The sequence below is a fragment of the Muntiacus reevesi genome, chromosome 7 (assembly GCF_963930625.1).
Source record: "Muntiacus reevesi chromosome 7, mMunRee1.1, whole genome shotgun sequence".
In the NCBI taxonomy this organism is placed as follows: Eukaryota; Metazoa; Chordata; class Mammalia; order Artiodactyla; family Cervidae; genus Muntiacus; species Muntiacus reevesi.
In genome coordinates this window covers 28,946,577-28,961,346 of record NC_089255.1, presented here as the reverse complement: position 1 = coordinate 28,961,346, position 14,770 = coordinate 28,946,577, and the positions used below count along the sequence as shown (strand labels likewise).

Genomic DNA, 14,770 nt, shown 5'->3' with positions numbered 1-14,770 from the left:
GAGCTCAGGAGCAAAGGTGAGGGACATTATCTCAGAAAGAAAATGCACAGTTTCTCAGAATATATAAAAAAAAAAAATAGTTTCTTGATTCATAGAGATTTCAAACCAGAAAAGATCTTAGTAAGCATTTAGTTCCTGCCTCATCCCAACACATACCTTTTACAAATGTGATATTTGGGTCCCTCAAGCAATAAGTGACTGGCTCAAGATCACAAAGCAGACTAATTGCATAAAAATGCTGATTTTCAACTCTCTATCCAGAAGTCATTTTTTATACTACGGAGCACTTCCAGTACTCAGGAAGGGTAGAAGAGCCTGGTATATTTCACTAGAGAGTAAGTTCTAGTACTTGGGCAGCATGAGGACTGGGTGGGTCACAGACTAAGGTCTAGGGAGCGGGGCACCTTGAACTTGTGTCCGGTCTTAGAAGCTTGCCATTTCGGCTTAATAATGGCTTTCATGACAAGCAAAGTTTAATGCTGTTATATACCATCATATAGTAGCTTGCTCTTCCACTGACAGAGTTAATCCACAGGTAAACCATACTCCCAGTTAAGTACTGTTTCTTCAACTCAAATACCGAATTGTGTCCTGACACCAGCTTAATAATAGGGTTTATCATTCATTTGCAAGGCACAAGCATATTGAACGTTTCAATCAGTCATCTGTGTGTTTAGACATTGTTCTGGGTCTCATGAAGAGTACTTGTTACCCTGCAATGGAGTTGCATCATTCAGTTTTGCATCAAACTAATGTGGTGTTGGAGAAGACCCTTCAGAGTCCCTTGGACTGCAAGAAGATTCAACCAGTCCATCCTAAAGGAGATCAGTCCTGGGTGTTCATTGGAAGGACTGATGCTGAAGCTGAAACTCCAACACTTCGGCCACCTCATGCAAAGAGTTGACTCATTGGAAAAGACCCTGATGCTGGGAGGGATTGGGGGCAGGAGGAGAAGGGGATGACAGAGGATGAGATGGCTGGATGGCATCACTGACTTGATGGACATGGGTTTGTGTAGACTTCGGGAGTTGGTGATGGACAGGGAGGCCTGGCGTGCTGCGATTCATGGGGTCGCAAAGAGTCGGACACGACTGAGCGACTGAACTGAACTGAACGTGCATTCAAGCAGACCATGTTAAGCAGAACAAGGAGCAAATATTGTCTGTCACCCAAAATCTACTTCAAGTGGCCTAAAGCAGTTTTCAAAATTGCCATTTCATTTGGAAGTGACTTTGTCCCTTTGAAAATACTATTATTGATCCTTAAGTTTTCCCAATGATTTTGGGGATTTTAGTTGGCCTTCAAACACATCTAAAAATGAAGTGAATGAAGTTATTGAATCCCAAACTATAGTTTTTTTCCCTAATAATTACAAGCTATCAAGTTTTCATTTGGTTACGAACTTAATTTTTGAGGATGTTTTCATACTATGGTATGCTGAAAGTGAAAGTGTTAGTTGCTCAATCATATCCGACTCTTTGTGACCCCATGAACTGTAGCCTGCCAGTCTTCTCTGTCCATGGGATTCTCTGGGCAAGAATACTGGAGTGGGTTGCCACTCCTTCTCTAGGGGATCTCCCTGACTCAGGGATTGAACCTGGGTCTGGGTCTCCTGCATTGTAGGCAGAATCTTTACTGTCTGAGGCACCAGGGAAGCCCCCTGATATTTAGTGTTGTTAGGATTTATTCGATTTCTGGGAAAAGTACAATAAAAATGATAACATCAAACAGCACTAAATATAATACTAGAACAATCATATTGTTTCTCATCATTAAAGCAGTCATATTGTTTCTCATTTGATTATAATAGAAGAATTCGAGTTAGTTCTCTTATTTCACCATAATGAATGTGATGCCAATAGTTTGAAAGCTAAAACCCTTAGCAGATATAGAGAACAATTGAAAAATCCCTCATTTCATGAGAAAATCCCGGATATTAACAAGTTTGTTTTAAACTGGATGAGCAGTAATACATATAACGTGCTAAGATTTCTTAACAAAAAGATTTTTGTAAACAAGCTGCTTCCACAAATATTTTATGAGCCACCATTAACTTTCAGAGATGTTGTTTTAGGTTGGAAACCTTGGTGATCCATCTCACAAAGCACGGCTGGAATGAAGAAACCCCTGGAACTGCTAAATGAGATCTGAAAAGGGTCCCGGGAAGTCATGACCCTTTAAAGGTGTTGGTTTACAGAGTGTGAAGTGGGCAATTCACCAGCTACACCCAGGAAGCAGCACAGCAAGTGACCGTCACTAGGGGGACAGGTCATTCTGAAGGGCAGCTGGGACCACCCCAGGCCCAGAGTGAGTGTGGTCCAACTTCTGTGATGGGGAAAAACTCCATTTGGAATATGGTTCAGTATTTCAGTAGTAGTTTATCCAAATGAAAAGCGATTCATTACCCTCTCTGCTGGTGTTTTGGGACTATTTTCAGGGCTCCAATGAAAAGGAGAAATTCACTAAGGGCTATGATCAAAATCTAAGATGTAAAATTTCAAGAAAAGGCAGGACATTCAGGGCCCGTTAAGGAATTCCCTGGCCTTCGGGTGTGGACGTGGAGAGCTGACTAGCCTGCTGCTACCTCGTTAGAGACAGAAGAACTTGACTCTGCCACTTTTCTGAGGCTCACAGAACACAGAATGCATTCCACAGAAGCTTATTTTAGCTTAAAGGGCTAAACAAGAGATTGCGGGGTGAGAACAATGGGCTGGATGTCAAGATTTTTAGGATTTTTTTTCATGCTGTTATCAACAATCTATTTTCTTAACAATGTCACTTAACTTTTTTTCTGCTTCACTCTATGATGGATATACTCAGTTTAATTCCCATGTTCCAAAAGAGGTATGGTGGGAAGAAGATATGTTGATACACATTTTTAAAGCTCTGTGACTTCCTTAGAAAGCAAGCATAGGAAAAAATTCCTGGAGAAAATATTTATAGATTTAGTAAAACTGAGTCAAGAAATCTCTAAATTATGAGTTTTTTAAGGTAAAATATATTAGTGTACTGTGTGTGTCTGTATGTGTATAGCTATGTTATATATACACTTTTTCTCTGATTCCAAAGTAAAGAACAGAAGTACTGAATTTTGGACTTTAGGGTCTCAATGTTTAGTGAGATATAGATGCTACAATTAAACCACTTCCCTTAATTTGTTGAATTTTTTTTGTCTCCAGCTCCACTTTGAATGACACTCTTATACATCTGTTCTGCAGGAGTAGTAGCAAGACCTGTTTGAAGTTTAAATCCATGACACCCTTTGTAGAACAGTGGCAACCTGATCAAAACACTGATCAAGCAGAAATGCTTTTTTTTTCCCCCTGATCAACAGGGCCAAACGCAGTCTTTCTCTAAGGAGAACGAACACACACCCTCTCCCTCTATTCAGTGCCGAGGTTTTCCTTCTACCCCCAACTAATAAAATCAGGAGGTTGCAATGAGGCGAGCGGCACGCAGTTTGATGTCCTCAGCAGGATGCGGGGAGTCAGAAGTGGTGCTGTAAATCCAGAGCGGGGCTTCCACACCGTGTTAAGTGTGGCCCGACTCTCAGAGACTTCCCTTTGATGCGAGTTCAGTATATTAATGGGAAAAGCATTCACTTTTATTTGTCTGTACTGTCTGCGACAGCAAGGCTGCCTCATTTAGCTTGGGCCGACATGAAAATACACAGAGAAGCAATCTGTTGCAAATTAGCACAGCTCCCCTTTCATTTACTAGCTAGTAATTGGAAGGGGTTAAGAAAGTGTAACTTATCAGATCACGTGAGAGTATCTGCCCGTGTGGACAGCAAGCCCTCCCACCCCCACATTTCCTTATAAACTCTCAATAATCCTTCCCTGACGTCCACTTGATCTGAAAGGCAATGCTGACATGGGTGAGATGTACACGCCTCATTAGGGTTGAGAAGGTGGTTTCCTAGACTCCCAGTGTTAACCCGTCTATTAGAGCCTTACCTTTCTTTAGATATGTTTTTACTCTCCCGTTTCCAGATTGTCTTGAAGTCACTGCAGAACTCATACCACACCATAAACACGTAGTTGGGTGTGATCTCCTTCTCACCAGACTTTGGCTTCATCCCAAAATAGCCTACTGTTGTTTCAAAACTGCAAATGTAGAGGAATAACAAAGTGTGAGGTGGAGGGTGAGAAGCTGTCAATGCCAAAACCCATTATGTGAAGAGAGAAGACACTCGAAACTCCTCCCCGCCCCTACCCCCAATCTTTTCTAGTTCAGAAGCCAGGCTTAGCAGTCACAGTGGCTTATGCTAAGCCTAAGTATTGAAGCCAATTTTCTAAGAAATTCAACATGATTGGGGATACTCTTGGACACATCTTATCGGCATAAAATCAGCATGAATAGTTTCAGGGTGTACATAGGTAAAAACTTTGGGGTTTGTTCTTCATCTCAAATCCATGTCATTTACCCACTCTTTGTGTTATGCTGAATGATTACATGGAACACTGACGCCATGTTGGTTCTGTACCACTAGCAGTGGACAGTGAGAGAGACTGTAGGGAATTCCCAACCTGTTGAGTGCTCCATGGAAAATAAAGAGACTGTTTTATCCTTATTCTGGCATCTGCTGGCTTTGTAATCTTGGGTCAATCATTCAACACTCGACTCTCAATTTTCTCAAGGGTAAAATAAGAGACTTAAGACTATATGATCTTTAAGAAGCCTACATTTTAAAGCTTATCACAAGAATACAAGCCACCAATGTACAAAAATACATACAATTGAGGATGTAGCAAGGATTGGAGGAAAAACCATTTTTGGTCTTAAAAATGATCTCTAACCTGGGTCAGAAGAGAATTCAGGTTTTATAAGGGTGATTCCCAGATATCACTAAGCAACTCCTGACCAACTCCATGGAGGCTTGTTCCCAGATGACTACCCAGGCCCCCCAAGCAGCCCTTCTTGGAGGCACCAGCTTTGCAGCAATTTATAGCTCTGCACTCAATCCTTCCCCCCACCCACTCCAAGCCCCACAAGCTCATTTGCCGTGAGCAAGAACACTTAAATAAATGACCCCCTTTTCTAGGGTGTTGGAAACTAATCAAAGCAAGAATGACTGGCCAGGGTTTATTACTCAATGCTCTATCATCTGTTCAGACACAGTGTTTTTTTTTTTTTTTTTTGTGGCCATCCCGAATACGGAGTTTCTAATGGAACTCTATTCAACAACAATTGTAAAACCCTGAAGCCCCGTTACTATTATGGAGTATACTTTCATCTCGTTCTCAGTTATTGGGCAATATGTATCTCATAAGATTTTATCACATTTCACAGATGAACTGTTAATTGATTCCATGGCTATGATTAGGCGAGATCCAAGCTGGAGCTGCAGCTCTGAGTCCCATAAATTCTTTGTGCTTCTGTAAATAATAAATCTGTTTTTAATGCAAATTAAAACTACTGGTCAGGGAATTTTGGCTCTCAGTTATTAAAAGACTAGAAGTGCATAGGTGGAGAAAGGCAATAACTGCAGTAATTTCTTAAGGGACTCTCTTATAATTCCAAACACACATATTCTGGAGCAAAACCAGAAAGGAGCAATGTCCACTTTTGCTCAGGCATGACTCCTAATTCTACGGCAGTCAAAACACTGATAAAGCCCAATGCACAGTCTATAGCATACACTTTTATTTCATTCAAAATGTAAACTACATCAATTATATTATAGCATGGAAATATGTACAGAGAGAGTTCCGTAATCTAAAGGAACAGGCCATGAATTTCTTATGGAGTCATAAGGTTTTAAAACTGGAAGGGATTTTGGGTCAGTCTGTCCAATGTTCCCATCTTACAGATGAGAAAACAGAGACCTAGAAAGACTGAATGACCTTATTCATTGGCAGAACTGGGTCTATGGAATCATTTCTCAGTGAAATGCTTTTTCTGCTCTACCCACTGTTCTGCTGTCCATACTCACTGACACATGCATTTAAGAAATAAAATAGTCAAATTTTGGTTTGTTTCCACTTTTGACACAGTTGCAGCTTGTATGACACATAACGTGCATTATCCCCCGTAGAACACACCATTATTTTTCTCTCTTCCTTATGCGGACCTTCTACACAGAAACATATTTACTTGTGCACTTTAGAGAGAAGGGAAAGTCTTTCATGTTTACTATTCAGAGGGACAAATTATCTTCCTACTTTTCCAGCAGGATATAGTGAAGAGCACAGAAACGCCAGTTACCACTGTGCTTTAACCCCAACTCTGGCATTCTTTGGAGTGTAGATGGCGAGACCAAGACACTGAAAGTATGATGCTGCTTCAGAGAATGACAGCATTGTTTGGTGGGTTATTACAGAGCTTGAGAAAAGCGTTTCATCATCCTGTGGGCCTTGCTCTTCCTAGCTCTGAAATGAAGCTAACCATGTACCCTCACCACCGTTCCCCCGGGACGGGGGAGCCTGACTTGCTAACCCTCAAAGAGGATGAAAACTAAAGGAAAGAATGAATTTCAGCAGCTTCTCCCCTATGTGTTTAAGAAAGCAAGTGAACCTCTTCAGAAGAACCAACACAAACAGAGTTGCAGAGGATGGCCTGGCTTTGGCACTTGGCAAGTTTAACGAAGACAAAGCCACTCTGAGGGTGTGCCTCGTTGGATTTCAGTGTGATCCCTTTGTTCCAGGAAAAGTCAAATGCTAGAATATGAACCTACAGCTATCTGATAAGGTCTAGACTACTCCCTCCCATCCCCAAACACAACTCTCTTCCTTTCAAATTCAATTCTGATTCACAGAAGACTGATTATTGAAAACCTTCTATAATTTGGACATGAAAACTGCTGCTATTTGACAATATTGGAATTTTCTTTTGTTTCTCAGCAGGTAACTAACATAGTTTTCAACTTTTGAAAGACAGGTTTCTAATTGTATATTAGGTTCTATAAAACCTCTCTACCCCACTCTCAATTGCTCCCTGATTCTTTTTCTCTCTGCTGTAACTCCTTTTTTTTTTTTTTTTTTTTTGCCTGATTTCCATCTTTTTCAACTCAGCTAAACATTTTGAGAGCTCAGACAACGATTCTATCAAAGAGCCCGTGGCAAAGGGAACAGTTTTTCTTTTGCAGCATTGAGATGCCAGGGCGGAACATATCCGTTTATTGCCCCTCATGCATGCCTTCAGAAACTGCTGAGGAAAAGCAAATATTCCTTAGCCTCAGAGTAAATTGTTTCTCTTGAGAATACAACATAAGAATTTCCTAAATCTCACACGAATGTTGCAACACTGACCACCAACCTCCTTCAAGAGTGTAACCAAACAACTGTGGTTTCTACATTAAAGATGGGATCTAACATATTTCATGTATGACATGAAAGCTAGACTACCTTCCACCACAAAGTCACGGAAAACGCTGACAACCAAAATTTATGACCCCCCTCAGCATAGCTAATGCACAGCAGCAACATCAGCCCCTCTCACGAGGGCCTCCTTTTCCTGGAGCGAGAATCTTGAAGAAGAATTAGATATTTGACATCCACCTTGGAAAGTGAAATTTTGTTTGGCCTGATACCCATATGCCCTTGTGAATGGTCTTTTTTTATGCTTGTGGGATATTTATATAACACAGACACACCATCTTGACATGCTGACGAAGGGAAGCTTAATACAGGGATAATGTAAAATATATATAATACTTAGGGGATAAAGCCAATAAAGGGCCACAATCTAAAAATCTATAAACAGAATCATGTGATCATCTTGGTTGTTAAAGTTATCATGCAAAGATGATAATCATGATTCAAGAACATGTCTGCACTTAGAACACTGTGAGATTAGCCTTCACCTTGCTTTTATCTGCATTTTAATTTTATTGGCACTTAAGTGGGAAGAAGGGCAAGATGTCGGCATTCGTCAATGCAGAGCAGAAACAGCACTGACTACCGACTTTCAGAACTCTCAGAAATTGTGCTGAAACCGGAGGCATTCAAAAAGGGTTCATTTCTAGAGCTTGTTCACTTGCATTTAGTGAACTCTTCTCCTCACACATTTGTCAAGTTCATTTTTACCTTATATACTGTTTCCTGTCCTTATCTCTTATTTAATTTTCTGGTACTTTTTAGAATGGGTCCCAGCAAACTTTTTCTCAGTTTTTTCAGCTCTGAGTATGAGAAAGCCTAAGTGTATTCCCCCTCACTTTTCTAAGAGTGGGAGCGGGCCAAGCTGACTAATGCCAGCCAACTGCCAAAAAGAAAAACCATCATAAGGCGAAGGGTTAAGATCATTACTGAGCTCTAACAGGTGAGGTGGAGAGTTTCACTTGGGTGCCTATTAAGACAAACAAGAACACAGAAGAGGTCTGAGGTAGGTGAGAGGTTGAATAGAAGACCTCTGAGGTCTCTTTCCCAACTTCTGGGGGAGTTTTCTGGGCACACAGAGAGATGAGTCCCTACTCTCCAGCTGCCCCCTGTTTACCACATCCTCCAGAACCTGAGGAGAAATGTATACCTCTTAGGTGCCTGTAATAATTGGTTTAATCTAGTTGTACTACTAAGAAGGGTCCTGTTTTTCCCAGCATCCATGGAGTCTTTAGGAGCAGAGTAACAGGAGAGAGTAAAACAGATGGAAATAGTGTCAGACCTCGTGAGGCAGGTGGGTCACTCCCGGATGATTCCCTGCTTCTTGAGGAAAACTATTCCCAAGGGCTATTCCTGGAGTTTTTCACTCCAGCTCTCCTTAGACTCAAACTGCTCCTGGATACACAGTCTTCACGGTCGGGGTGGGGGAGGTGGTCAGAAGAATGGCTAATCATTCATTATGCTAAGTGAAATCAGCCAGTCACAGAAGGAAAAGTTCTGTAGATTCCGCTTACATGAGGTACCTAGTTAAAGTCACACAGAGAGAAAATAGGGTGGTGACTGCCAGGCTGAAGGAAGGAGAGAATGGGGGCGTTATGGTTTAATGAGTACAGAGTCTGCCCTTGGAGAAGAAGAAGTTCTGGAGAAGGCTGGTGTTGACGGTTGCATAGCAGTGTGAACGTTCTTAATAATAATATAAAAAGAATGGAGGGTCAAAGGGAGACTTGAGGCCAGTCAGAGCTGCTTACCTTTTCTGTGCATTCTCCAAGTGACTTTCTTCCATTTTATGTTCCTTTTTGGCTGTTAAAGAGAATGAATTATGAATCAGAACAGCATTTTCTTCCATATATCCTTTGTGTAATCTGACTTCGATTATACCCATTTATTATCAAAATAAGTCCAAATTCAGGGGTTGGCAGCTCTGCCACACGTCCTGGTGGTTGTACTCAATTCTCTATGTCCATTATCACTGCTTTCTTGTTAACAGCTATAGCTAACAGTGACCACAAATATAATTCATTTTTCTTTCTGGAATACTTTTGAAAGGGGTGATATTGTTAATTATGCTGAACAAAGGCTTAAAGGGGGATGATCTTGGCCAGATTGTAACATGTGGTCACCCAACCTATAGCTGGCCTCTTTGTAACCCTTTGGCATGTGCTCAGCAACCCCACTCCCTCAAAACAACAACATAAACTCAGTACCATTTGTAGCAGTCCTGCTCAGATGCAAAGGATTTCACTGGAATCATTGCATATGCTGTCTCTATACCCATGGTCTAAGGACAACTACGGTCTCTTTTCTTAGAACAATGTTTTAAATGCATTGGAAAAAATACTTATGATTACTAAATAAATAAATGATACTGAGATAGAATTCTGAATTTACAGATTAAGAACTTTTGGGAAGGTCATATACATACTCCTATATTTAAAATGGACAACCAACAAAAAACTATTGTATAGCATACGGAACTCTGCTCAATGTTTTGTGCCAGCCTGGATGGAGGGGGGTTTGTGGGAGAATGGATATATGTATATGTATATGTATGAGTCCCTTTTCACCTGAAACTATCACATTGTTAATTGGCTATACCCCAAAACAAAATGTTCTTGGTGCTAAAAAATAAAATAAAAAAAAAATAAAATGGATAACCAACAAAAACCTATTATATTTATATATAAAAGAACCCATGTTCTGAGGGACCACAGGGAAACTGGGAGGTTTCATTTTGGAGTGGTTCTTTTATATATTTTCTCTTTAAGCAGAACATAATACTGTCATATATGATAATACAACTCTTACACTTTAAATATGTCTAGAGAAATCATCAAGACACTCTCTATGAGCCTTAAGATGTCTTTCATTTAGATATGCCATACTCTTGGATTGGAAGAATTAATATTGTTAAATGGCCATACTACCTAAAGCAATCTACACATTTAACATGGTCCCTATCAAATTACCCATGACGTTTTTCACAGAGCTAGAATCAACAATCTTAAAATTTGTATGGAACTTTAAAAGACCCAGAATTGCCAAAGTAATCCTGAGGAAAAAGAACAAAGCAGGAGGCATAAGGCTCCCAGACTTCAGTCAATACTACAAAGCCATGGTAATCGAAACAGCATGGTACTGGCACAAAAGCAGACATATCAATGGAACAGAATAGAGAGGCTGAAATAAACCCATATACCTATGGTCAATTAGTCTGTGACAAAGGGGGCAAGAGTATACAATGGAGAGGAAGTCTCTTTAGCAAGTGGTGTTGGGAAAACTGGACAGCTGCATATAAATCAATGAGGTCAGAACACACCTTCACACCATGCACAAAAATAAACTCAAAATGGCTTACAGACTTAAATATAAGACATGACACCATAAAATTCCTACAAGAGAACACAGGCAAAACATTCTCTGCCATATATTGTACCAGTGTTTTCTTAGGTCAGCCTCCCAAAGCAATAAAAATAAAAGCAAAAAGAAACAGATAGGACTTTTGCATAGCAAAGGAAACCATAAAGAAAATGAAAAGACTATCTATGAAATTGGAGAGAATGTTTGCAGAAGATGTGACCAACAAGGGCTTAATTTCCAAAATATATAAACAGTTCATACAATTCAGCAACACAAAACAAGTAACCTAATTAAAAAGAACACCTAAACAGACATTTCTCCAAAGAAGACATACAGATGGCCAACAGGCACGTGAAAAGATCAAAACTGCAATGAGATCAAAGATCAAAACTACCTGACATTGGTCAGAATGGCCATCATTAAAAAGTTTAAACAGAACAAGTGCTAGAAGGGTGTGGAGAAAAGGGAACCCTTCTACACTGCTGGTGGAAATAAAAGTTGGTGCAGCCACTATGGAAAACTGTACAGAGGTTCCCCAAAAAACTAAAAACAGAGTTGCCATGTGATCCAGCAATCCCACTCATGGGCACGCATCCACACAAAACTATAATTCAAAAAGATACATGCATCTCTATGTTCATAGCAGCATTATTCACAGTAGCCAGGGCATGGAAACAACTTAAATGTCCATTCACAGATGAATGCATAAAAATGTGGTACATATATACATTGGAATACTACTCAGCCATAAAAAGGAATGAAATAATGCCATTTTCAGCAACATGGATGGATCTAGAGATTATCATACTAAGTGAAGTAACTCAGAGGAAGACAATCATCATATGGTATCACTTATATGTGGAATCTAAAATATGATACAAATGAACTTATCTGTGAAACAGAAACAGATTCACAGGCATAGACAACAGACATGTGGCTGCCAAGGGGGAGCTGGGGATGAGGAGGGTGGAGGGTGAGTCTGGGGTTCAGTTCAGTTGCTCAGTCGTGTCTGACTCTTTGTGACCCCATGAACTGCAGCATGCCAGGCTTCCCTGTCCATCACCAATTCCCAGAGCTTGCTCAAACTCATGTCCACTGAGTTGGTGATGCCATCCAACCATCTCATCCTCTGTCATCCCCTTCTCCTCCTGCCTTCAATCTTTCCCAGCATCAGGGTCTTTTCCAATGAGTCAGGTCTTCGCATCAGGAGGCCAAAGGATTAAAGTTTCGGGTTCAGCATTAGTCCTTCCAATGAATATTCAGGACTGATTTCCTTTAGGATGGACTGGTTTGATCTCCTGGCAGTTCAAGGGACTCTTTAAGAGTCTTCTCCAACACCACAGTTTAAAAGCACCAATTCTTTGGTGCTCAGCTTTCTTTATAGTCCAGTGCTCACATCCGTACATGACTACTGGAAAAACCATAGCTTTGGCTAGACAGACCTTTGTTGGCAAAGTAACGTCTTGCTTTTTAATATGCTGTCTAGGTTGGTCATAGCTTTTTTTTCCAAGGAGCAAGGGTCTTTTAATTTCCTGGCTGCAATCACCATCTGCAGTGATTTCAGAGCCCCCCAGAATAAAGTCTGTTACTGGTTCCATTGTTTCCCCATCTATTTGCCATGAAGTGATGGGACTGGATGCCATGATCTTAGTTTTCTGAATGTTGAGTTTTAAGCCAACTTTTTCACTCTTCTCTTTCACTTTCATCAAGAGGCTCTTTAGTTCTTCACTTTCTGCCATAGGGGTGGTATCATTTGTTATCTAAGGTTATTGATTATTTCTCCCGGCAATCTTGTTTGGGGTTAGCAGATGCAAACTAGTATATATACAATAGAATGAATAAATAACAAGACTGTACTATGTAGCCTTGGGAACTATATTCAATATCCTGTGATAACATATGGAAAAGAATAAAAGAATGTATACATATTTATACCTGAATCAGTATGATGTAGAGCAGAAACTAACACAACATTGTAAATCAACTATACTTCAATTTGAAAAAGATTCTTTTCATTTAATGCTTATGATGTTAAAATCAATTAAGAAAAGAAAATCAATCATATCTAGCTATGTTGTGATACCTCATGAAAGGTATTAAAGGATTTTAAAAGCTAGGATATTTGAAAGGATATTAAAAGATTTTAATAGCTAAGATATTTCAAAGGATATTAAATAGCTAGGCTATTTAATAAGCCTAGCTCTGCCATATACTACCTGTGTGACTGGACAAGTCACTCATGGTGAACTGTGTAGTTTTGGCCTCATCTGTACTATGAGCATAGCCACAGAGACTATCATCACACAGATGTGATAAAGATTAAATGAAATAATACATGTAAAGCCCTTAGCACCTAAGATATGCTTGATAAATAACAGGGCAGGTATTATTAGCATCTCATCATTATTTACTCAATGTAAATTTATTAATCCATTTCCCTGATCAAAACACCTTGTCATCACTCCGACAAAGCCTCTGAAGTCTGTACAATGGGTCAGAGGCCCTGCCAGTCTGCCCGCTGGCTCCCCTGTGACGTCATCTCCTCCGTCTCATGCTTGTTCCTTTCCAGCCTAGCTGGCGGGATGTCTGAAGGCGCACACTTGAGTGTGTGTACTGGGCATCATTGCACCTGCCTTTCCTCTTCCCTGGAGGACGCTGCCCACAGCCCCTGTGTGACTGGCTCCCTCACTACATTAGGTCTCAGCTCAAATATCACTCCTCTGATCCTGCCACATTCAAGATCATCCTCTGCCACACACGCCCCGCCTCTTTTCCTTAGAGCTTCTATCTACCTGACAGACTATCCATTTACTCATTTATTACACAACATTGAATGTAAGCTTCAGGAGAGCAGCCCCTTCATCTGGTCTTAAACATGGAAAAGTGTCTACATGTTAAATAAATTACTTTAGCTAAAAATGTATATACTTGACAATAGTTGCTTAAATAGACAGATACTAAGTTTCCTGAACATGAGCCTTTATATTCAGAATATGAACACAGGCTAAAGAAGAATGTCAGGCTAAAACTGTATACTAGAAGCTCTAAGTTCAGCAAATTTCAAGAAAATTTTTTATATTAAAATGATTTAGATAGCTACATCATTTTAGGAAAAGTCACAGTCATTGCCATTTTTTGTGCTATGATTTCCCTAGGTCTTCAAGCAGGAATCTCTGTGAATTAGTTGAGTTCTTAGCCAATCAGACACAGAGAGGTGGCTTGCATCTCTCCTAGGCTACCAAGTTCCCCCAAATATGAAATCGACTAGTGGTTTGTTCCTATCCAATGATTATTAATTACGTACATGACCAAATAAGGGGGAACATTCCTTTGAGGCCTGAGTGATCTTCCTGGAGCTTACGGGTGCTGTTCTCTCTCACTAGGTGTTTCTAACTGGCTACTTCCACTCTGTGCTAAGCAGACTGTGGTTAACCCTGTTGCTGCATATAAACTGAGTCACGAGAAATACCCTTTCCAAGCTGAATTAAGCAGAGATTAAGACCATGCAAGAGCTCTATGAATATACTTATTTGGGGGGAAAAAAAACGGTATCCAAATGTAAAAAGAGGTATTGCTAAGCGGCAATGCATACTGCAGAACCTCTGAGGGTTTGGGGATGAGAGCCTTCAAGAAAAGTAGAAGAACCTAGAGATCTCAAGCTTTCTTAAGTCAAGTGTTTCTGTTCAGACAGAAAAGGCAGCCATTTCCCTGGTGTGACCCTGAAGCTCCACCAGCCTAAAGTATTTCTCCTGCCACAATGTGTGAAATTTCCAACCATGTCATTATACATTTTAAGTCCTCAATGTTCTGAGTAAAACAAAAATGGCATTACCTAGAAGGAAAATGTTTAAAGACAGGAGTCACAAACTCAACTTCCAACATCACCAAAAAATAAGGTAATTGTAGGCCAGGTGTAAGAATCATACTATTCCAAATTCTATCTCTAGCTTCTTAATACTAGAACTGACAGTCTCAGTACAAGAAAGTAAGAGCAGAAAGTGGGAGCGAAATGGGAAGGCCAGGCCCCTTCAAGGCACCGGCCACTGCTATTCTGTCCTCCTCCACCTTTTCCAGAGAAGCTAGGATTTTTAAACATA

General features: G+C 40.3%; 1 protein-coding gene across 2 annotated transcripts in view; it reads right to left on the bottom strand.

The window, feature by feature from the left end:
• FMN1 (formin 1) overlaps positions 1 to 14,770 on the bottom strand; it is a 432,532-nt gene that overhangs the window by 32,816 nt on the left and 384,946 nt on the right. For both annotated transcript variants that reach the window (XM_065940546.1, XM_065940547.1), the window contains 2 exons: positions 9,065 to 9,116; positions 3,957 to 4,106 (listed from right to left, as the gene is read on the bottom strand). In XM_065940546.1, the coding sequence (XP_065796618.1) occupies positions 3,957 to 4,106; positions 9,065 to 9,116 (202 nt within the window). The remainder of the gene's footprint in view (positions 1 to 3,956; positions 4,107 to 9,064; positions 9,117 to 14,770) is intronic.